This window comes from Primulina huaijiensis, chromosome 12 (assembly GCF_012295235.1).
Source record: "Primulina huaijiensis isolate GDHJ02 chromosome 12, ASM1229523v2, whole genome shotgun sequence".
Taxonomy (NCBI): domain Eukaryota; kingdom Viridiplantae; phylum Streptophyta; class Magnoliopsida; order Lamiales; family Gesneriaceae; genus Primulina; species Primulina huaijiensis.
Window position 1 is genome coordinate 7,692,936 of NC_133317.1, and position 25,587 is coordinate 7,718,522.

At 34.3% G+C, this 25,587-nt stretch overlaps 2 protein-coding genes across 2 annotated transcripts; both read right to left on the bottom strand.

The window, feature by feature from the left end:
- Positions 1-1,992: 1,992 nt before the first annotated feature.
- On the bottom strand, positions 1,993-4,461 carry LOC140990262 (heat stress transcription factor C-1). Its single transcript, XM_073459868.1, has 2 exons — positions 4,029-4,461; positions 1,993-2,860 (listed from the first exon to the last, which is right to left on the bottom strand). The coding sequence occupies exons 1-2, from the start codon at positions 4,260-4,262 to the stop codon at positions 2,114-2,116; spliced, it is 981 nt and encodes a 326-aa protein (XP_073315969.1). The 5' UTR covers positions 4,263-4,461; the 3' UTR covers positions 1,993-2,113.
- A 12,655-nt stretch (positions 4,462-17,116) lies between these two features.
- LOC140990679 (uncharacterized) lies at positions 17,117-17,747 on the bottom strand. Its single transcript, XM_073460505.1, has one exon. The coding sequence runs from the start codon at positions 17,661-17,663 to the stop codon at positions 17,175-17,177; it is 489 nt and encodes a 162-aa protein (XP_073316606.1). The 5' UTR covers positions 17,664-17,747; the 3' UTR covers positions 17,117-17,174.
- Positions 17,748-25,587: the final 7,840 nt, after the last annotated feature.

Genomic DNA, 25,587 nt, shown 5'->3' on the forward strand with positions numbered 1-25,587 from the left:
CTAAGAGACGCTAGAAAACAACCCAAGATCTTTCTGCTTCTCTATGTTGATGACATGCTAGTTGCAAGTAACAGCAGAACTGACTTGCAAGATCTCAAAAGAAAATTAAGTTCTGAATTTGAAATGAAGGAATTAGGAGAGGCGAGAAGAATCCTTGGTATGGACATCTATAGAGATAGGGAAAAGAGGACCTTGTTTCTGAGCCAAGGCACATATATAAAGAAAGTTCTACAAAGAGCAAGGATGCTTACATCAAAGCCAGTAGGAACACCAATCAGCCAACACTTCAAATTATCAAAAGATGACTTTCCAAACAGTGAAGCTGAAGAGGAAATCATGAAGAACAAACCCTACGCAAATGGGGTTGGAAGCATTATGTATAGCATGGTATGCAGTAGGCCCGACCTTGCATATGCTATGAGTGTGGAATCAAGATTTATGGCCAACCCAGGAGAATTACATTGGGAGGCTTTAAAGTGGACCATGAGGTATTTGAAAGGAGCCTCAAACTTGGGATTGATGTTCAGACAACAAGGAAATGAGAAACAACCACTGGTTGGATTCGTGGACTCTGATTATGCAGGGAATGTGGATACCAGAAAATCACTTACTGGATTATCTTCACTCTCTATGGAACGACTATCAGCTGGAAAGCCACTCTACAACCAGTAGTTGCATTGTCCACGACTGAAGCAGAGTATGTAGCTCTCACCGAGGGAATAAAAGAGGCAGTATGGCTCAAAGGCATACTAGAAGAACTTGGTGTGAGTCAGCAGTGCGTAGCCGTTCACTGTGATAATCAAGGAGCAATACATCTCTCTAAACACCAAGTCTTCCATGAAAGGTGTAAACACATTGATATAAAATTACATTTTATAAGAGACATTACAACAAAAGGCCAAGTTAAGGTAGAGAAAATCTCAACTCATGATAATCCGGCAGATATGATGACAAAGGCATTACCACAAGCTAAGTTTAAACACTGCTTGAACTTAGTCAATGTGGTAGAATTGGAATAAAACCACAGGTACCGGAAAACAGCCTGTCTTTGGAAGCCAAGGTGGAGATTGTTGAGATGAGTGTCTCCCAAAGAAAGGTATCGTCCAGTTGGCAAGCTCTTGGAGGGATCAGAACTGGAAGAGAAGTTAGTGGTAGTTATAAAACTCAACTAACTAACCGGTGACAATCCAAAAAGGCAAGGAAAGGCTAGCTGTTAAAGTCATGAGAGAGATCATGATGAAAAAAAAGGAAGGAGAGAAGAGAGATTGAAACACGAGAGAAAAGGTAGAAAGCTTGAAGAACTAAGAAATAAGTGAGAGAGTTTTCTATGTGTGTGTGATCTATTACTCTCTGTAAATTCCTTTCTGGAACTCCAACTCATTGGTGATCAATAAAGAGTTACTGGCTGTTTTCCCGTGGATGTACGCCGCAAGGCCGAACCACGTAATCTGTTGTGCATTCTAAATTCTTTTTTTAACTTGATGCAATTGTTCTTGTGATCGAGATCATCTGTTGTAGATTGTTATATTTGATTAAAACTTCAACAGAAATGATATTATACACACACACATAAATGAAGCGCTCTGTGTTGAAGAAGATGGAGGCTTATGAATGAAAACTGTGCTTCTGAAATGGTGAAGTCTGAGCTGACAAAGATGCTTTTAATCCTCCGGCAAGCAGCCCCCACACCACCGTGTACTTGTTTTACATGCAAATATCGTATTAAGATTGCTTCTAAGACTAAAACTATCAATTGCAATACTAATTAGTTGGAATAGTTCAATCAAGTCGAATTCTGTTATGAAAAATGAAATCAGGCAGACTATGGAGGTGCCTTTATCTGCTATGTTTTGCTCTTTTTATTTTTGAATAATCAAAAATTATTTCTAGATCACAATCAATAACATTTATAAAATATGCAAAGCTTTGACAAAACCAATTCCTGAAGACCTATATATGAAGTTAAACCAAAAACAATGGCAAACAGATTCCTATTGGTAATTTATATTTGTTCTATTATAACATTTTGAAAATATAGGATGATTGAATGCACAATGAACCTTACAAATTTAACTAATAAATAGGTTGAGTCCCAAATGAAACAATACAGAACTTACGAAAACCCACCACCAAAGAGTGAGAATGGATATGGTGGTGTTACACTACCATTCTCCCCACCAGCTAGCTCTTCAAGAAAACCCGTAATCACTCCGCCCTCGTAATTATGCCCAAAATCATTATCGAACAGCGATGAAACTGCCACGGAACCAATGCTTAATGAACTAGGAAAAGTGGCATCATGATGTTCTTGACTAATTATGGGCAAATGATTTGACCCTTCAGGGTACGACATCACGAGGCAATCTGAAGAAGAGATTGGTCCTGTCTCCTTCATTGTATTACCTTCATGATCTTCTTCACTATTGATTGATGAACTTGGCATAGCCATTTCTGATGAAGAATTCGAAGAATGTGCAGAGATCAAAACCTTCCTCTTCTTTTCATTGTTTCCAGATGTTATCTGTTTCAATTTCTCTTTCTCGAGCATCATTCGAGGTAAAATCCCTGGGTCTTCCACTACTTTGTTTAAGAAAGTCATCATTTGTTGAGGTCTTCTCTCGGTCGCCTCAAGCCTCCGGTTCATGCTTTGGAGCTCTTGTTCTAAACTCCTCTGCTCTTGCTTTAATTTTGTGATCTCCAATACGAGCTCCTCCTCGTCACCATCTTCATTTTTGTGATGTGACGAGAAGTTTTTACTGCTATGCTTTCTCCGGACAATGTTGCTCAATAGCTGCGTTTGCCCACGTAAGAACCATTCATTTGCGAACTCCCACCTATCAGGATCAACCTTTCTAAAACCCTGTGGAAATTAAATACAAAAATGAAAAAAAAATTGCCCCAAAAACACAAAATGATAAGACAACTACAAAAGCTCTGGAAAAAGTTAATGGCAAATCAAGTACTCAAGGTTTCGATATATATCTCGTTCACACAAAGCTACTTCTGTAAAGAAGGTTGATGTCACCATAAACATACACCAGTTTACTGAGAAACATTCCCAATTCACTTTATGTTAGTTCTCGAGACTCCACATCCTTGTTTCGCCGGTCGTTTGTCACCAGTCCTATAATATCTTGAGTTAAAAAAAATACTTATATTATGCATATCTCTCAATTTATTATAATCACATTATAAATCATTTTATCGTCATATCCCACAAGTCATACAGTGTATACACGTTAATTCAAAAATTATAACAGTAAGGAAAATCACAGGGACAGAGTGCTTAAAGCTGTGAAATTTTAACCAAAAATAAGGCAAACCCACAGAGAGTATAGACACTTGTGGATTCAGTTGGTGTATTTGTGTGATTCACTATAGTAAAGCAAGGGTCTGAGAATCGAATCTTGTGACTCGAGATGGACACTGGATGTGCTTCCCATAAAATGCATCCAACCCAACCCGACCTGGATTGGTTTTTATGTCAATCAAGACAGACATCTCATCTTAATCTCCAAGTTGACATACATGCGATAGAGCTCATCTTTTCTGCAAATTAACATCTATCCCTTTGTTTATAACCCAATTTATTTTAGTTTTCTTCAAATGACAGAGAAAAGTCCCTTTTTATATCTCTTACCAGGTCACAGAGGAGAGAAACAGCTCGATAAACAAGAAGTATCTAACCAAAGTTTAAAAAAATTCAAATTTCGTACAACAATGTTCTAAAACAAATTCAAGTTCAAGAAGGACAATGTGTTAATTCTTCTTTCCTTCTACTCCGAATAGCAAAACACCAAAGTTTTAAATGCCTTTCCTACTCAGAATTCCTCCACTTTGAACACAAGAACACCCATAATTTCTTTTAAGAAATAGACAAAATCCCAAATACAAAACACACAAAAAAAAAATCTTTTAAGCTATAAATGTCCATTAAAAAAAAAACAATATGGATAAATAATTCCACCGAATTCATACCAAATGCAAAAAAATGAATTCTAAACGGCATTATTCAATCAACTACTCACATAGGTATTGAGCTGGCGCAAGAAGCTGGAGAAGTTGTTGTGCTTGAAATACACAGGCAAAATCCTCTGCGAAAAATTCAGTGGCTCCAAAACGATGAAACTATTATTGCCATCCCCCCATGTTATTAACCCATTCGTTGTGGCGTCGTTCACAATCTGATAAGTCTTCATCACAAATGGCGCAGCCACACCATTGCTGTGACTGTTACCAGTATGACCCTCCATTCCATGCATAAATTCCTCAACTTCAATCCCACCAAAGACGGATTTTCAAGAATCAAAAGGAAACCGAAAAAAGAAACAATTTCTGCAAAACAACAGGAGAAGCGAAAGATGGGTTCTATATCAATGGTAACAGGACACCGTGATATAAAGTGAGAGCTCGGGGGCATGGGGCAGGGATTCTATGATGCCAGAAAGCGGAAACGTGGAGCTCACAGGAATGGCCAAATTGGATTGATATTTATGGGGATGAGAAATGGCATTCTTGCCTTATTTTTATATTATTATAGATATGATATTTGAATTGATATATTATTAAAAAAAATTACATAATTACGATATTTGTAAAACCGAAAAACCTTTGATCCAACAAAATTCATATTCATATTTTGAGAAATGAGATATGAAAAATGAGTAAATATTTTATACATTTTGTCACAAATAAACATAAAAAATGCCGTCGTATACAATTTTTTTTTTAATGATAAAAATAGTTAAAAAAATTTCTCTAACCAAAACAAGTCTCAACTACTAAAATAGAGTAGGTATATTGTGAGATGGTCTCACGAATCTTTATATATGACACAGGTCAACCCTACCGATATTCACAATAAAAAATAATAGTCTTAGCATAAAAAGTAATACTTTTTCATGGATGACCCAAATAAGAGATATGTCTCACAAAATACGATCCGTGAAACCGTTTGACATAAGTTTTTGTCCTTAAAATATTTGAACCAACCTTGGACATTCATTTTATTTTTAACACTTTATTTCTCATTTTTATTAATAAAAAAAGAATGCAAAGCCTTCAGATTTCACCTGCCCGAATCTAGTTAGATTATTTTTCAGAGTTAAATTACGTGCTTTTCGTTGCATGAAACATTTGTATCCTTGTCATACTTTTACAAGGGATACAGTTGTCTTGGTGGTGACCATGACATAATGGCACGTTTTGACTCCGCTTGGATTCGACCAATATATATGTTATCTAATTCTATTTTTTAGTGATACAATTTTGATTTACGGATTTCAAAAATCTACGGTTCTTTGGTCGAAGTCAACTTAACGACATCGTGATTAATTTTTATTTTTATTTTTTGAAAATATATCACGATGAAACCCATATCATGAATCCTAAATTAAAGTAGAATAACATCTTATTTTATTAAATAATACATATTTTTAAATATTGTATTACTTACGCATTGTCGTTCGTCATCCAAACGATGAATCACTATATTGGATGTAACACACAACTAATGAGCATACACGTTTGGCTTAATTTAATTCGAATAAATCGATAATTAAAAAAACAAAAAGAGGGGGCCATTCGATGAATTTATAGTGCTAGCTATGTTTCCATTTGGCAGCTAAAAAGTCGTTTGTTATACGAAACTTACTTGTAAGAGCCCGTATTATTAACAAATAGATATTATATGAGTTTAAAAGCGAAAATTAATTAATTAAAATATACAAATATTAGTTACAAAATGCAGTTTTCGAGATACTAAGCATAAGAAATATCCGAGCTCAAATAATTTAATTTCTTTTGCTCGAATTAGAGTTCGATTTCAAGTTCGGCTCGATAGGCAATAGGGAAACTGAAAATTATGAGTAAAATTTCTGAGAGTCAGTGACGATGTTCCTCATCAGCACTATCATCATCAGCATCTTCCAACTTTTCACTTAATTACCTCAGCATCATCATTTTCTGCAATATGCTCCAAAGAGTCAGAGTTGGAGCCAGAGGTATCAGACTTTCCTGACCTATTGTCATCGATTTTCTGTTGCATCTCAGCTTCAGGTTAATCAATATAAGTGGAGATTTTCTCTAAAGCTTTCTCCACTTCCAATTTGAGTAGAAACTAGGCAAGTGACTCTTCTTCATCAGCAGCACCGCTCGGTCCCTCAGTAGCCACAACCTCTTCCTCAGAGTCATAGTCATCCTCTTCCTCAATCGGACCATTGTTCTTCGGGGCTTTAATGCCAGCAACTCAAAATATTCATCATCCGAATCATCACCAGAGGTGAAGTCCGGGTCGAGTAAATAGGAGTAGAGGAAGATTCAACTTTGTGTTTAATATTTTTTATGGAACCAAATCAGAATCGTACCACGTCTGTCTCTTTAATCTATGTAGTTGAGGCGGAGCAAGAAAAACTCTATATTGAGTACTTCAAAATCAATCAAGTTCTCAACATCGATTTCGTTTCTTGGCTGGCCAGGAGCAATAAATTCGATGGGTACTGGTTCTTCAGCGAACGCAACCATCGATAGGGGGTTGAACTGTTCTGCTGATTGAGGATCATCGGACAGTGTTTTCACATATGGTGGAACACTAATGGCTGCACTCATTTCACTTTTTATGTCTTGAGGATCGTACTGACACTACAAGAAATTCTGCATACAACAACGCACATACGACAACGGTTTTTCACAAAAACCGTTGTCGTATTTTTTTTAACAACTGTTTTATCGAAAACCGTTGTCTTTTGGGGGGCAAAGACAACGGTTTTTAAAAACCGTTGTCTTTTTGGGGTCAAAGACAACGGTTTTTGGGATCAATGACAACGGTTTTGTCTTTGAGCGTTTTTTAGGGTCAACGACAACGATTCTATGAACTGTTGTCTATTAGCGTATTTTTTTGGACAATTGACAACGGTTTGTTTGAAACCGTTGTCGATTAGCGTTGTTTTTTGACAAACAACAACGGTTTTGGAAAACGTTGCAATATTTAGCGATGGTTTTTCAAAAACCGTCGCAAAATTTAGCGACAGTTTGTCAAAACCGTCGCTAATTTTAAATTAGCGACGGTTTTAAAATAACCGTCGCTAATTTTAGCGACTGTTTTAAAACAACCCATCGCATCTTTAAATTTAGCGACGGTTCAATAAAACTCGTCGCTAAAATTAGCGACATTGTTTTGAAACAGTCGCTAATTTTAGCGACGGTTTAAATCCAAACCGTTGCCAAAGAAAAATATGCGACGGTTTATCATTTACCGTCGTCAATAGCGACGGTTTAACCAAAACCCGTCACAAACTGTCTATAAATATCTCCATTTTCGTTTCATTTTCCTCCACAACACTTAAAATTTTTCTCTCTTACACAATTTTATCACTTCACACAACACTTAAACTTTTTCTCACCACTTCATAACACTTAAAATTTTTCTCTCTTACACAATTTTATCACTTCACACAACACTTAAACTTTTTCTCACCACTTCATAACACTTAAAATTTTTCTCTCTTACACAATTTTATCACTTTCACACAACACATAAAATTTTTCTAACCACTTCATAACATTTAAAATTTTTCTCTTTTACACGATTTTACTTTGGATTATTAGTTTTTTTTAGATTTATTAAATTATTAAAAGTATTTTTTCTAATTTTTCGAAACAAATTAGCGACGGAAATCTTGACCACTGACCGTCGCTAAAATTAGCGACGGACGTGATTGCTACCCGTCGATAATTTTAAATTAGCGACGGTTGATTTGAACTAGCGACGATTTATGAAACCGTCGCTAATTTTGAATTAGCGACGGTTTTATTCATACTCGTCGCTATTTTTATTTGCGACGATTTTTAAAAACCGTCGTAAATTTGATCTACCACAACGGATAAAAATCGTTGTCGTTGAACGGACTTTCAACAACACCCTCAGTTACGACAGTTTTAAAATGGCTACGACAACGGATAAAATCTGTTGTCGTTTGCCGTTTTTGTAGTAGTGTGATAGCCTGCCATTTTTCAGAAGAAGAGACTTGCAAAGATGAAAAATGGTGAGCAAGGGAGCGAAAATAGAGATTACAAATTTGAGAGCAGATAATAGTGGTGAGCATGTGAACGAAGAATAAACAAAGGGGATAAAAATACCACCATATTCATAGCAGTAACAATAACAAGATCATTCCTCAAAAAAAAAAATAACATCAAGATAACCAAATCAATTTCAGCTGAAACCGTCTGTATTTCCTAACATAATTTCATCTTGCAACTCAATGGTAATAGAGCTAAACGATAAAATTAAATTTGAAATTAATCACATTTAAATTCCTCTTAGACTCAATATCACTAATTCACTAGAAATTATGAATATTCGAAATTAGAAAGATAGGGTTTTCTCCATATGTATCATATTAAATAGTGATAGCCCACTGAATAAGAGAAAATCACATAATCATTAATATGCATGTCATATTTATGCTTAAACATGACATAAACAAGAGATACTTGTGTTCAAATTGTGAGGTGTTTGTACTCAGTGTTGACAAAATCTTCTAGCATCAGTTCTGATCTTGAAAATAATTTAAAGGTATTTTCTCCTGAACACTCTTAGGCTGCTTAAATTTTAGTTTGATTAAGAAGTAGTAGCTCTTACACTAGAAAAACGTTCTTCATTGGGATACTCTAGACAATTTTTTTCATTTTCTTTTGTATTTGGACTCAAAGTAGTAGATATCACACTAGAAGAACAGTCTTCATTTGACTCCTCTAAGTAGTCTTTTTGTCTCTCTTCTACACTCACATTTTTTTTTGCTCTAATTTTTCCAAGTCACTTTTCACATGAGACAAGATCATGGAATACATGAACATTCATCAACTACTTCGTGACTTAGTTAGAACACATACCACGACCAAGACCATTGATTGAAATTTTTTAAGAGAAACTAGAAAATAAAAACAATACACAAAACATGATGAACGATTAAATGCAATATGTCTAATTTCCTACCAATATGTCTAATTTCCTACGAATGCATATGCAAGTTGGATGTAGTGATAGACGTTCCAACACCCATGCATGACAACACTGGTGAGTGATTATTATGTGCACAAGCTGATAGACTTCGTAATATTGGAAAATATCTTGAAATCTAGTGGTTTTGGGAAAAATATATGCAATTTGGTTATCAGTTCCAACAAATTCCATGCGCGTTATTCTTTTTTCAACAGAATCTCGAATAAAGTAATGATTAATGTCAATGTGGTTTGTGCGAGAGTGTTGTACTATATTTTTTGAAATATCAATTATACTCGAATTGTCACAATATACAATAAGAGTCTCACTATGAAAACCGTAGTCCTCTACCATTTTTATCTATTGTACCATGACACCAAGTTATTTCCTAGGTAGAAACATCTTCCAATGATATTATTCTTATCATCTAAATCTTCATCCCAATCAACATCACTAAACACGACTAAATTTGTGTTCGTTTAATTTGTGTACCACAATCTTAGATCCAAAGTTCCTGATATGTATCTCAATATTTGTTTCCCATGTGAGTGGTCTTAGGATTTGCTTCATATCTTGCACATAAACATACACTGAACATTATGTCAGCGCGATTGTCTATTAAGTAAATAAGACTGCCAATAATGTTGTCATATAAAAAGAGTTTTATCGAATTTTTCACTAGATCTCATGGGAGTTTTCATGTACTTAGTGTGTTCATTACAAAATTTCTTCACTAGATTCTTCGCATACTTTCTTTGGCATAGAAAGATTCAATCATGAAATTGTTTGATTTGAAGTCCAAGAGAGAAACTTAATTCTCCTACCATATTCATTTCAAATGTGAAAGATATGCATTCAATAAAATCACCAACATGTTTATGAGAAGAAGCACCAAAGATTATATCGTCCACATAAATTTGACATACGAATATATCATCTTTCAACATTTGAATAAAAAGAGTTTTATTGAACTGACTTTGTTTGAAACCTATGTTAAGTAGATATTCAGTCAGCCTATCATACCATGCACGTGGAGCCTGCTTCAGTCCATACAATGTCTTTTTTAGGTTATAGACATGGTCCAAGTGATGTGGATCTTCAAATCATTTTTGTTGGTTCACATATGTTTTCTCATTTAAAATATCATTTAAAAATGTTTTTTTCACATTTATTTGATAAAGATTAATACCTATGTGACATGCAATAGCAAGCAACAACCGGATTGACTCAATGCGAGCTACATGAGCAAATATTTCATCAAAATCAACCTCCTCAACCTATGTATACACTTGAGCAACTAACCGAGATTTATTTCTAACATTCCTTGATTGTTCTTAAAAATCCATTTAGTTCAAATAACATTCTCATGTTTGGGTCTTAGGACTAAATTTCACACATCATTTCAGACAAATTGTTCTAGTTCATCATATATAACATTAAATCATTATTCATCATTTAAAGCTTCGTTAAAAATTTTGGCTCAATTTGGAAAAAAATATGAATATATTACCAGACAGTATACCGAAGCCATGCATACTAACCCAATCATCTTCCAGGTAGTCAACTTTCTCCTTCCGTCGAGTTTGCAAATCTCCATGCGCATCTCGTATGATTTGGGACGATGGGTGATCTTTCTGGATTTTGCTGGGAATTTCCTTCTCATTATTGTTCACATCGTCATCCAGCATTTCATTGATGATCATTCTCAGATTCAGTTAGTCTCAGCAAAGTTGTTGTCCTTTGTGTGACAACATCTGACATAACATATATTTTTACACTGGCATGGATATTTGTAGTAGTTTATCTACTTCATCCTCAATCATCTTTTCTGTCAGATCTGCCTGGTCATCAAACTCAACATTTATCGATTTCATAATCGTCCTAGTTATTAGATTAATCATTCAATATGCATGACTATTAGTTGAACATCTAAGGAACAAACAGTTTTCGCTCTTAGAATCAAACTTGGCTATGTAATCTCGGTCATTTAACATATAACATGCACATACAAAAGTATGAAATTATTTTAGGTTTGACATATTTCCCAAGATAATTTCATATGACATCATAGTTGAACCACTCCTTAAGTATACACGATTTGAAATGTGGCATGCCGTGTTTAATGCTTCAGCCCAAAAGCGTTCTGAAATAATTTTTGTACTTAACATGATCCGAGCCATCTTTTGCAGAATTTGGTTTTTTCGTTCAATGATACCGTTTTGTTGAGGGGTCTTTGTAGTAGAGAACTCATGAGTTATATTTATTTATCAAACAAATATGAAAAAACAGAGTTATCGTACTCCTTACCATGGTCGGTTCTGATTTTTCTAACCCTCAAATTGTGCAGATCTGTAATCTTTGCAAGTAATTTATTAAATGCATCAAAAGTATTCGAATTTTATCTAAGAAAACTTACCCATATAAACAAGAAATTCATCTACACATACGAATGAATACTTTTTACCACTCAAGATTTTCACTTTCATCAGACCCATAAGATCCATATATAACAGTTCAAGACAGTGTGTTGTGCCAAAGTGTTGCAACACTTGAGGTGGCACCCATGTTTTCTTGCTTTTTGAAATTCATGCAAACACACGGTATTCCAGAGACTAGATTAGGCATACCTCACATAGCATCGTATTTGACCAAATCTTCTTTACTGGAGTTTTCTTGCTGGAGGTGTTGCAGTTGGTGTTGTGTGACACTTGGTGCATCATCTGATTAGCCACCCAGCTCATGTATTCTTTTTTAAGTTTGAATTAGTAAAGCTTGATGTGACCGGGTTTTAAACAATAGTGACATATAAAACGTCTTTTTTGTTTAAGCTTTTGTGCAGTATCTTGTCTCTGTGTCGAAAGGCCTTCGAGTGTAATGATGACCTTTGGTGAAATAGAAGCATCAACGATTTCTTTCACAAAAACATTTGGTTGTTATCTAAAGTTGGACGATTCTACAATTTCAAACACATTGTTGCTAAATCTCAGACTAGCTTTGATGTTTTTTCCCATGATCAATATGGAGTCAAGATTAGTTGAGCTTGAATTGAACTTACCAATGGTCTGTGTTACCTTTTCGAGTTCAACCTTGGTCTTGCATAACTCCATGTCCTTCTTAATTAGAATTACTTCAAGTCTAGACACACAACTTTCAACTCTATATTCTCTATTGACAGAATCGAGTTCAGTTTATTTATTTTGATTCAATCAGCATATATTTCCGCGTACAATTTCTGTACACCTTTCAGGGTTACATCTTCTTCATGGATCTTGAATCATCGGAGGTTGTCAAATTAAGGCCGATCGAGCTTGATGAGTTTGGAGAGATGCTCCTTCCAAGTGTTGCAATAGCCAAATCAACACCTAGTCGACTAACTTACATCTAAAGCTTCTCCTCCAATAGAGCAAATAAAGATGTATGGTTTTACCCTTCACCGGATTCATGTTCTTCCTCAGATTTTTTATCACTTAAATATGCATTCAATCCTTTGTTTTTACGAAGTTTATTTTCACACTCATTTGCATAATGTCTGAAACCGATGCAATCTTTGCATTGTACCTAGTCTAACCTTTTGACATATGATTGATTATTTCCTTCATTCCTGGTTCGAAATTGCCAGTGAATGGGAGAAAATCTCTGAGTTTTCTTGGGAGCAACTAAACCTGGAAGTTTGCGTGGTTGGAAAATTTTTTTCTTGTCTCTTATCTTCTTCAAGTGGTCTCCATATTTTTTATTAATCAATGAGATAGAGTTTTCACACAGTTCAGACTCATTGACTTCCTGAAAGAGTTGAAATATATCATTTTAGGAGTCTTCAGATACTTGAAATGCGATAGTCTTTCCTTTGTCTTTCTTCTGTAAGTCTATGTTCATCTCAAAAGTTTGAAATGAGCTTATCAATTCATCTAGTCCAAGCTTAGTGGTGTCTCGCGCTTCATCCATTGCACATAACTAGATGTTGAAGCATTCTAGGAATGATTTTAGAACTTTGCTAACCAATCTCCCACTAGAAATCGAGCCACCAAGACTAAAAAATTAGTTGGCAATATCACGAAGACCTCAATCAAAGACATTAACTATCTCGATTTCTTCCATTATCGGATTTTCAAAATTGGTGGGTAGCATATTAGGCTTTGTTCTTTGCACACTTTCAGAATCTTCACAGTGTTTTGAAAGATTTCTCATGCATCCTTGGCAGAGACACGATTGGTGATCAGAATGAACATATTTTGTGTCAACAGAAGTGGATATCAAATTCACTGCCTTTGAATTGAAGTTCGAGATTTGAACTTCATCAGTTGTCCGTGCACATTCTGGTTTAATCAAACTATCATCATCTTCATCTACAATCTTTGGTGGAGTCCAACTATCGACAACACATTGACATGCCCTTTCTCCAATATATTTTATATATATTCTCATTTTGACTTTCCAAAAAGCGTAGTTGGATCCATCCAAAGCTTGTAGTATTAGTGTTATGTTGACAAATGGGAAGTCCATAGTACTTTCACTTGTTAAGCAAAAAGAACCACAATCTAACTTAGTAAAATCAAGTGTTCACTCTAATACCACTTGAAGTATGTTTTTTCTTAACATAAAATTACTTTGTAATAGACGAAATGTGTGTTTCAGAGTTAGTGTAGTGTTCAGTGTTGTAACACCTAAAACAACATGCAGCGAAATAATTCAACACAAAAAATTTACATAAATAAATCAAGATACAGATAATTATACACAATTGAACACAATTGTGCAGTGCCTGAGGAAAAAGATTCACTAGAAAATACTTTCAATTTACAAAAATAATACTACTGAATAACTAAAAACTAATTCACTTAATACAATATGGAAGCAAAGTGCATCCAAAATATGTATCACCAAAATAATCAAACAACTATGGATGCAAACTTTGTGAAGCCGAAATCTTGTTCAACGAAAAACTCTCATCCAACACTTCAACTAGGTGTTGTGGTTAAGCTTCTTCAACACTCAACAACAACACAACAAAAATAACGATTAGCAACACATAGGTTCTTCGTTCGTTTTTACTCTCTTTTTCTTTCGTCGTCAAAAGTATTTTTTTGCGGCCTCTATTCTTCAATAGATATATCTTCTTTAGCCTAGAGATATATGTCTACGAAACATGAAAACTATAGTTTCATTAAGAAATAAACACTTTTAAATAAAAAGATCATATTTATTGATGATATAAATATTATCATAAATAATATTAGTTTAAAAAAGCAAAATTCCATATTTTTATGCATTTTTATGCACAATATTATTAAAAAAGAAAATATAATTTGTGAATTAATTATGTCTTGCATGCCAATACATTTTTTTAATTTCTTTCATAAACAATGTTCAAACAAGTTCAAGCTCTCCGCGGATTCGATGATTTCAATACAGAATCAAATATTTTTTAAGCCGTACGTGAGATTCATTTTCACCCTCGCAAAATAGTTGGTTGGGAAAAAATTTCTTAGAAAGTGTAAAAGCTCCGGCACTAGCCCACATTAAATTGTCCATTTCGAAATTACCTTCTTCTTATATGCATATTGGCGCACGCCCAGTTTGTTCCTATTTCATGTAGTGTCAATTTTGGTTGAAACATCGGCTTAAGCCACAATAGGCATCTGTGAAGCCACGCCTATTGGACCACTGCCCCATTCTTATATTTTGGCAATTTCTAATTATTGCACATTCATATTCTGTCTATATATTTATACAAACAATTCTCTTTGTAATAGTAGAAAATAAAATTGAGCTAAGAAATTGTAAGTATATAATTGGAATGAATTTGTTTTGTCCACACTCAAGCTATTTGTGTAAGTGTTGTCGCCATAACTATACGAACACCTTTGTCATACATCCGACGGTTTGCAGGGAAATTGCTGCTGTCTTTCTCAAATGAAAAAATATCACAGCCTTATTAATATTTTATTTTCAAAAAGCTACCTTTCCTTCCACTCCCCGTCCCTATGTTAATAGGAATGGGACTTCTTCTAGCTGTGACTATAGGATTCTTGAGAGACAAAACGGCTGTGATTGGTAGCACGAGAGCTGCATAGCGGTTGCTATAGGATGCTTCAGAGACAAGACCGGAGCTGCAACAATTGCTTTAGCGGGAGCTGCCGTCGGTATTGGAAATGTGTTTCGGTTCTTTGATCCATTTTATGGCCGATGCTGATACTGAGAGACGATAAAAGCTCGGATGATCTAAATCAATATAAAAAAGTTAGAAATGAGAAGCTTTTTGAAATATACATTAGCAGGAGCTGTGTCTTTTCAAAATTATCTAATTTATCCATTAAAATAATATACAATAAAAACGACAAATAAAAATAAATAAATAGAAAAGTGAAAGTGGGCTTGATTTTTGTCCAATTGCAATACTTCGTGAAACATTACTCTTCAAAAAAAATATTTATTAAAAAATGCGAGGAAAAATGAGATGAACATATTCCTTTAAATTTTAATCACAACATTTATTAAGTTGTTTATTTAGTCGTTTCTGGCTTGTTTTTATTAGAAATATTTGGTTGGTGATATCTGGAATCTTGAATTGAAAGATGGGTCATGTTACTATTTTTCAGAAAAAACTTTAGCTTTTATACATCTGGTTTGTTTTATCTATTGAAATGAATAATGTTGTTTCTTGTCTTATCTCAAAGGCTCGGACTAATTGTATTATCAAATTACTGTTAGTCAAATTGTTAATAACAAAATATAGAAACAAGGAATGAAATCAATATTATAAAGACAAAACACTAAACGAAAGTGGGCATACTATTGATAGTATGAATATCGCGTATAAAATAACAACAAAAAAACAATAAATCAAATCGAGGTCTGCACGAAGTACAGTTTTCTTAAAACAGATTTGTCCCCTCCGACGCTGCTTATCACCGGAATTTAACGGAGGACATATAGAAAGCTAACAATATGAAATGCAAGAGAATGTTTGATAGAGATCTTGAATGTTTGTAAAAATCATTTTCATGTGTGTATGGAATAAGGAAATGAACAAACTATTTATAAACTTCAAAAAACACACCAAAAGTCATGGAAGATTAATTAACTTAATTAATCTTTAAAGTTCCAATTAACTCAAGAATATGAAGAGCCAAAAATTTTCAATTAACTCAAGAATCTAAAGAGTCAAAAGTCTTCAATTAACTCAAGAATGTGAAAAATCAAAAGAAACTTTCACAATTATGAGCAACAATTAACTCAAGAATGTGGAGAGCAAAAAGACACTCCCATATTAATGAGTCATAACTTTCATTCAAACTCTAAATTTGATTCAAATTTCTAACAATTACTTCATGTTTACAGATGAGCCTTATCATGCAATTTGATTATGGTCTTATTTATCATGTAAATTTTATTTATTTGTGTCATATGTAAATTTTATTCATAAAAAAGAGAAATCTATTACAAATTATGTTTCCGTTTACTCTTCCAGTTTTTACAGCTAATAAGAGTATAAAGCGATCACTGTCAACTATAAATATCATCAAAACTAAGATCCGAAGCAAAATGGAGGATGATTTTTCTCGGATACGTTGATGATATTTATTGAAAGAGAATTTGCTAAATTTTTTTTTTTTTATGTTATCATTGAAAGCTTTGAAAAATTTAAGGAACGTAAAATTCATTTTAGTTTTTTATAAAAAAAAAAACATAAATACGATGTTTGGTTGGATATAACTGATGAAATATAAAATATTTATATTTTCTCTTTTAATCATTTATATATCTTTTGTAAGCAGTCTCCAATATGCTAAATCTTAAATCCACCCTGATAAATATGACAAATGATTGGGCTGGGAACAATGTTGGTGACTTAAAACTCCAACTTAAGTTTTAATCTAAACTCTTTCACATAGAAAATTAGTCGACGCCAAACAACATTTTGTTAAAAGGCTTACAAGGAATAATTAAAAGACTTAATTGGCATATAATCTAGACTTCTGTTTCATTTTTAATCTAACTTTGTAGAATACATCTCTCGAGAATTTTTTTAATGTGATTTGACAATATTTTTCAATTTTGCACATCATCAAATTTCTTTTAAATTCTAATCAAACAAAACAAAACAAATTTTTTTTTTTTTTTTTATGTATACCGTATATTAATAAACAGGCCCAATACGTCCTATTGGGGGCGGTCAAGTTTCTCGTCTCCACATAAAACCACCGTACCCGAAATCCATATCCGAATAGTCAAACAGCCTGTCTATCATTGCATATTCGCCGTCAAAAACCTCCGTCTGGATGAACCCAAACCCGCGCGGGTCATAACCGGGTACCTCCGCCTCGAATCCCCATAGATCCGCTCCGAAATCAAATGCTTCCGTTGGCGGGAGTCCTAGATCGTCATCAGACGCCTCCAACAAGTACCCCAGGTTAGGCCGAGATTCGCCGGGATCAGATTTCAGATCTTCCACCGTCGCCAGCTCATCGCCACCAGCAGTAATATCATTCTCGAAACTTTTCATAAACGAATCTAGATCAAAACCCATGGTATAAAGCTCGGTTTCTTCGTCCAAACCATCCAACAGACCGTCCCTCAACCTTTTCACCTCCGGCGAATCAATATCTGAATCCGCCTCCTCCGACTCATCCCTTGATCTCTTCTTGACCTCCGAATCTCTCATCTTACAAATATATTATGTATACTTCTAAAAAAATCGAGCGATTAGATAGAAGAAACTATAAGAAAAAATGTCATGGCTGTGTATTTGAAGTGTTTGGTCCCACGTGCGTTAATTTGAGATAATAAATATGAAAATAAAGAATAAACTGAACATCGAGATTTACGTGGAAAACCTTAAAAAATTATTAGGGTAAAAACCACGGGCAAGATGAAAAGATTTTCACTATAATATTTGGTGTACAACTCACTCACTGTGTTTTCGAAGAGAACACACTCTCTAAATACAGGAGAACAAAACACTTCACAAATATTATAGAACTAAGCACTCAAATGTTTATAAGATGAGAGAAAATTCGAAGAAGGAATGACTTGAAATGAAGGAATGAGGCACCTATTTATAGTAGAATCAAACACATCTCCACACAGTTGCAGAAGCCAGGCACAAATTTCTCCCACTTGGAGATTTGATTGAGAATCAAACACATCTCCACACATTTTTTCAATCTTGCCATTGCATGCTGCGTACGTTTCTTCTGCTAGGCCACTTGAGGATCTACACCACTCAAATTTATCAGTGTTTACTGGCTTGGTCAGAAAACCAGCTATGTTATTTTTTGTATGGATCTTCTGTATATCGACACTTCATTCTTCTACTACTTCCCGCACAAAGTGAAATTGGACTCCAATGTGTTTCGCTCTGAAATGAAAGGCTGGATTCTTTGCGATGTGCAAAGCACTTTGACTGTTACAAAACAAAGAAATCTTTTCTTGTTTGTGCCCGATCTCTTCCAATAAACTTTTGCTACGGGCATTAGAAGTGCCAAACTTTAATTAGTGTTGTTTACTGGTAACACAATGCTCACAAAAAGGGTCATGTCACTTTTGTAAGTCCCGACAGCAGCTTCCGTTCTGAGAGAATTTTCAACCCCCGTTCTGACATATGCCCGAGCTTTCTATGCCATAACACTGTTAATTCTTCTGCTGAGCCAATTGATGCAACAACTAGTTCTTCTTCTTTGTGTGTTTCTCCCAAAAGTACATGAAGATTTGCAGCAATTTTTTCCGCCTTCATAACCACAAGCGCATCCTTCACAATTTTCATGATCTCGTTCTCGATACGTGTTTTGCACCCGATATCATCCAATTGTCCCAAGAACAAAAGATTTTTCGTCAGTCCCTTCACATGTCGTACCTCATGTATGGTGCGAATGGTGCCAATCAAACATTTTTTTGATAGTATCGACCCTAGTGATTTCCAAGGCATAATAATTTCTCATGAATACAGATCCTCCTGAGACTGGTTCATAATGATCAAACAATTCTCTCTGAGACGTCATGTGCCACGTCGCTCCTGAATCTATAATCCATGTGTCACAAAATTTGTGTCTGCCTTCTGCAACTGTTGTTTTTTCAGTGAATAATATTTTATCACCGCTGAAGTACTGGTCACATTTCCTTGAGAACTTTTATCGATACCCATACACTCTTTCTTGAAGTGTCCTTTACCGACACATTTAAAGCAGTAAATATTTTTCTTTTACTTCTCGACTTTGATCTACCTCGTTTTTGGCTCCCACTGGAGTCACGGTCCATAAATCTTCCTCTTATCATCGGCAAAGCCTCTGTCTGCTTTGAAGTTACCAACATATCTTCCTTATTCTTGCGTCGACTTTCTTCTCCGAGAACCGCAGTTAAGAGATCGTCGAATTTTAGAAAGCCCATAAGAATATTGTTGGTCATGTTGATGATAAGTTGATCATATGAATCTGGTAGATTTTGAAGTAGAAGCTCTGCACGTTCATTTTCCTCTATTTTATACCCCATGGACGTGAGTTGGGCAAATAGATTATTTAGTGTGTTGATATGGTCGGTCATCGATGAAGATTCCGACATCCGAAGATTATAAGGCATTCTCTTTAGGAAAATCATGTTGTGTAACGACTTGACCTCGTACATTTTTGTCAGAGTATCCCAGATAACTTTTGTTGTTTTTATTTCAGAGATACTTGACAATACTTCGTCTGCTATAGCCAAGTGTAATTTGACAACATCATTGTCATTCATCTCATTCCACTTTCTATCGTCCGTAATTTCCACCGGTATATCTCCAATAGCTGCCAAGCAATTCTCTTTTCTTAAACTGATTGTATCTTTATTTTCCACAGCATAAAATTGCTACCGTTGAACTTTGCTATCTCATACCTGTCCGCTATTATGTCTATAACAATTTTAGTAGACTGGACAAAATAATCCCGTCTTTATAAAAAAATCTCAAAAAAATCTTTTTTGATGTTGAAGATCAGTCTAGGCTGCAACCACAGAGCATACTCATAATTTTAAGAAATTTTAAACCAAGGCTCTGATACCACTTGTTGGTCCTACGTGCGGTAATTTGAGATAATAAATATGAAAATAAAGAATAAACTGAACACCGAGATTTATGTGTAAAACCCCTAAAAAATTATTAGGGTAAAAACCACGGGCAAGATGAAAAGATTTTCACTGTAATATTTTATGGTGTACAACTCACTCACGGTGTTTCCGAAGAGAACACACTCTCTTAATATATGAGAACAAAACACTTCACAAATATTATAGAACTAAGCAATCAAATGGTTATAAGATGAGAGAAAAGTCGAAGAATGAATGATTTGAAATGAAGGAATAAGGCACCTATTTATAGTAGAATTTCAATGTGTGAAACCGTGTATAAAACGTGTTCTGTCTGAACATATTTTTTTTTTCTTATTCAAAAATGCCAACCTTGCCAACCAGTTTTTTTTCAACAAATTCAGCCAATTCAATTCTTTGTCTGTCAATAATTCCAATATCATTAAATAACATTTGCTGACATGAAGTAAAGGAAACGAGGAGAAATTTATAGAGAAATGGGGAATCGGAACTTTCACACGCATTAATTCAAAAGAAAGAGCATGTATATTTTATGATTTGGCTCATAATGATTGAAACCCAGTTTAATCTTAAGAATATAATTATAGGATAATTTTAATAAAATTTAATCAAAATAATATTTAAAACTTAATATTCAAAACATTAAAAAAATTTACGAATTTTAATCGATCCTTAGTTTCTTATGTCGTTCTTGTATCTTCCTGGTTTCTTCTCATTCTTCAAATTCATCGCATTCCACAATAAAAATCATATGAGGTTTGCTCTTCACCACCACGACGAACCATTTCTGAGTCAACTGTGAACTATTTACATCGAGAAAAATGATGAGAAAATTTTTTGAGTTTGAATTGAAAGAGAAGAGAGTGAGATATCATGTATTGGTACAATTTCAAATATTTCAATTTGTTGATCTTACTACAGTACATTTATTTTTTGAAATTGGGTCGTGTTCTAAAACTCTATTTCAAAATTATCAAAAGAGACACGACTCAGATATCAAACCGATCAGAGAAATCAAATTTTATATGATTGTGTGTGGGGTCGAGATTTAATGAATCTAGTCGTATTTTATATTCATAAACACTCGACCCAGAGATTGCATACAACTAAAAATTTTTTGAAAACGCACTTACGTTTTTAATATTATTTTTAGTAAAAGTCATGTTCAACCCAAAACGAACACACAATCTAGTTTTAGTTGGGTCGAGTTTGTGTGTCTAGGTCGAGCTCCACCCAAAACGACTCAGATTGAAAAAATCGATCAAATTTTTTTCATTTTTTTCCATGCCAAATAATAAATTTTTTTGTTTTCTGCAGATTTATTTCTCTGTCAAACTTGAAAAAAATTAATTTTATGAGTGCAAACTAACATTGGGGTCTCATTACATTAAGCTGCCTGATAAAATATGTTCATGTTTGAATGAAAATGAGTTGGAGCAGTTGGTCCAACAAACTCAATTCAGTAATTTAATTAGATTTGCGAAAGATTATATGAATTTGAATAAGATTTTGTGGTTTTTGATGAGTAGACAGGCCTATGATAGTGAGAATGATGAATTTTGGATGGTGTATCCCAAAAGGCTTGTACATTTTTCGTTGTTGGAGTATTTTTTGCTAATTGGCATCAGTTGCTCTAAAATTTATCCCTTCATACCAGAGGAAGATGGATTTAGGCTTAGGCATTTCATGGGGAGATTGAGCTTATGTTTGGGTGATTTGAAGGCTAAGATTGGTGAATATGGAAATGGTGGAGGTGAAGAAGTGAATCCTGAGAAATTGAAATTGACCAGCATTTATTTTGTGGCAGCTGTATTGGGTCGTCAACGTAAAAAAAAATCATGAATCAGTGGACCCACAGTGGATTAGGTTAGTTGATGACTTAGATAGTTTTAATAACTATCCATGGGGTATATTTGCTTTCAAGGAAGCAATTGATGAGTTGCGAAAAGACCTCGAAAGTAAGTTTATAGGTTAAAAAAATTTGGCCCAACGACGTAAGAATGATATGTATTTTAGTGGGTTCAGTAGCTTCCATATTACTGGCTTTATTCATCCTTTGTTGATAAATAAATATTGTATCTTTTTTTAAAAAAAATATTTCTAAGGCTGAAATCATACTAATATACTTGTGTAACGTGTTTTTGCTAGATTTTGGCATATGAACGTCTTTCATTTGTTGGTGAAACATTTGCTACTTATAGAGAGGGTGCAAATATCTCAATACCTCGGATGTGTCATTGAGTGACAAAGAAATGGAGTAAAAATCATTCTCCTTCGATGGATGATGTCACCAAATCATTCAGTAGTGTTCTAGACGAGGTAAATACGAAGAATCCAATTTATTTACTTTTTCATTAGCTAATATATTCTTCGTTGGCTAATGTTAATAAATAATGTAGGATATCATTAGCATGCTTACTCCGACTCCGGCAGAGCTGTTGTTTGTGCACTATTTATCTGGAAATTTTGTTGATTCAACTCCAGATATTGTGACCATTTGCACAACGGAGTTGATGATTCAGGGTGTCAAAGTCATGTGTAGTCAATATCCATTGCTCGATCCAGAGCATGATGACGTGGATGAGGATCGACCGTCTCCCCGACCATCTATCTCTAGAGACAGCGGTCATACATATCGTCAGTCATCCATAGATAGTCTCGTACATATTCTCGGTGACCTAGACTATTGGCTCACTCACGCAGACTGACAGAGCCCACTCTGTCTCCATTTTGTACAGATAGGATTCATGTATATCCCACCAAAGATAGAACTCATTCATCTCATGCAAATATGTATGAAGTCCATCTGACAAGTTTGGAAGACAGACTTACGGTACTACAAAAGGATCAAGCCGATGAATTTTCACATATAATGGATGCACTGAGATACATTTATACAAATATTTCGAGCTTAAAATAGATGATGGGGAGACTGTCGGTGGAGACTATTGCTGGTGGTAAGTTTTACCAATAATGGTATCATTTTTAACTATATGTTTAGCCTAAAATATTTTACCAATATTGTTGCAGTTTATATTGTATATGTTTATGCAAATTGTGTATGTGTATTGGTTCAGAATGTTTTGTAGTCTCGAGCCATTATATATTGTAAAAAAACGTCCCAACAAGATTATCCTTGGATCGAGTCTCTCAAACACTCGACCCAACAGTTCACAATATATTTGGTCGGGTTTTAAAGAAAATCGACCTTACTACTCAATAGTTGGGTCGGGTATACAGTCTCAACCCAATATATGTGTTCTAACATTCAATATAAACTCGACCCAATACATATGTTTTGTAGTATCGAATCAATACATATTATAAAAAACAAACCAACAACATCATCCTTGGGTCGTAACTCTCAAATACTCGACCCAATAGTTCACAATATTGGGTCAGATTTTAGAGAAACTCGACCCACTACTCAATATCTGGGTCGAGTTTTACAGTCTCGACCCAATACATATCATACAATATCACATATATATTACAAAGTCATATCACATAATATATGTGTTAACATTCAATTCATATCATATAATGAAATTACATATTTAGATATGAAATTATCTTATATATATCACTTGTATACATATCCTAAAATATCGCTTATACAATTAACTGTTATAGCATATTATATTATATTATATGATATGATAATTACATATCATACAACATCACATATATATTGTAAAGTTATATCGTATAATACATATGTTAACATTCAATTCAATCATATCATATAATGATATTACATAATTATATATGATATGATCTTTTATATATCACTTGTATATATATCATGCAATATCACTTATACAATTAAATATTATAACATATGATTTCATATGATATGATAATTACATATCATACAATATCAGCTTCTGCCCTTGAGGTCTATCCATCAACTCCAATGTTTTATTGACCTTCAAGGACATCATCTCCTCATCCATTGCTTGTAACCATCTCAAGCTATCCTTTCATTGTACAGCCTCTACATTTGGTTCTTATTGTTCTTGTATGTTATCCGCTACAGCCAAAGCATAATAAATTTCGTCAAAATATACATACCTGACAGGGTGTATAATTTGTCCCTTGGTCCTGTCCCTAGCCAAATTATATTGTGTTGGCTCCTCCAAGTTTTTATTAGGGGCAGGGCATTCCCCTTGCTCCTCAATCTTTTGAGACAAGTTTTTTCAGAGCATCTCAGAGGCTNGGGTTGGGTTTTAAAGAAAATCGACCTTACGACTCAATTGTTGGGTCGGGTATACAGTCTCAACCCAATATATGTGTTCTAACATTCAATATAAACTCGACCAAATACATATGTTTTGTGGTATCGAATCAATACATATTGTAAAAAACAAACCAACAACATCATCCTTGGGTCGTAACTCTCAAATACTCGACCCAATAGTTCACAATAATGGGTCAGATTTTAGAGAAACTCGACCCCACTACTCAATATTTGGGTCGAGTTTTACTGTCTCGAGCCAATACATATCATACAATATCACATATATATTACAATGTCATATCACATGATATATGTGTTAACATTCAATTCAATCATATCATATAATGAAATTACATATTTAGATATGAAATGATCTTGTATATATCACTTGTATACATATCATAAAATATCGCTTATACAATTAACTGTTATAGCATATTATATTATATGATATGATATGATAATTACATATCATACAACATCACATATATATTATAAAGTTATATCGTATAATACATATGTTAACATTCAATTCAATCATATCATATAATGATATTACATAATTATATATGATATGATCTTTTATATATCACTTGTATATATATCATGCAATATCACTTATACAATTAAATATTATAACATANCTCTACATTTGGTTCTTATTGTTCTTGTATGTTATCCGCTACAGCCAAAGCATAATAAATTTCGTCAAAATATACATACCTGACAGGGTGTATAATTTGTCCCTTGGTCCTGTCCCTAGCCAAATTATATTGTGTTGGCTCCTCCAAGTTTTTATTAGGGGAGGGCATTCCCCTTGCTCCTCAATCTTTTGAGACAAGTTTTTTCAGAGCATCTCAGTGGCTTGTGATATTTCATATTGAGTAATCTCATCCTTCTTTGAATTAGATGGAGTTTCTTCCAGGTCCATCACTCATTCCTTCTTGATTACCATTTCATCTTCCTTGAAAATGAAAACCACATCTCTGCTGATCAAGAACTTCTTGTGTCCGAGATCAAGGCACCAAAGTTTATAGCTTCTAACACCTTCTGGATATCTCAAGAAAAAACACTTCAATGCCATAGCCTCCATTTTGTCTTGCCTAGTGTGAACATATGCTAAGCAACAAAAGGTTCTTAACATATGACAGTCAGGTAGTTTCACACTCCAGATTTCCTGTGATATTTTGAAATTTAATGTTTTAGATAGGCACATGTTAATCAAATATGATGTTGTGACCAGTGACGGAGCAAAAAATATGGCTCTGCCTAA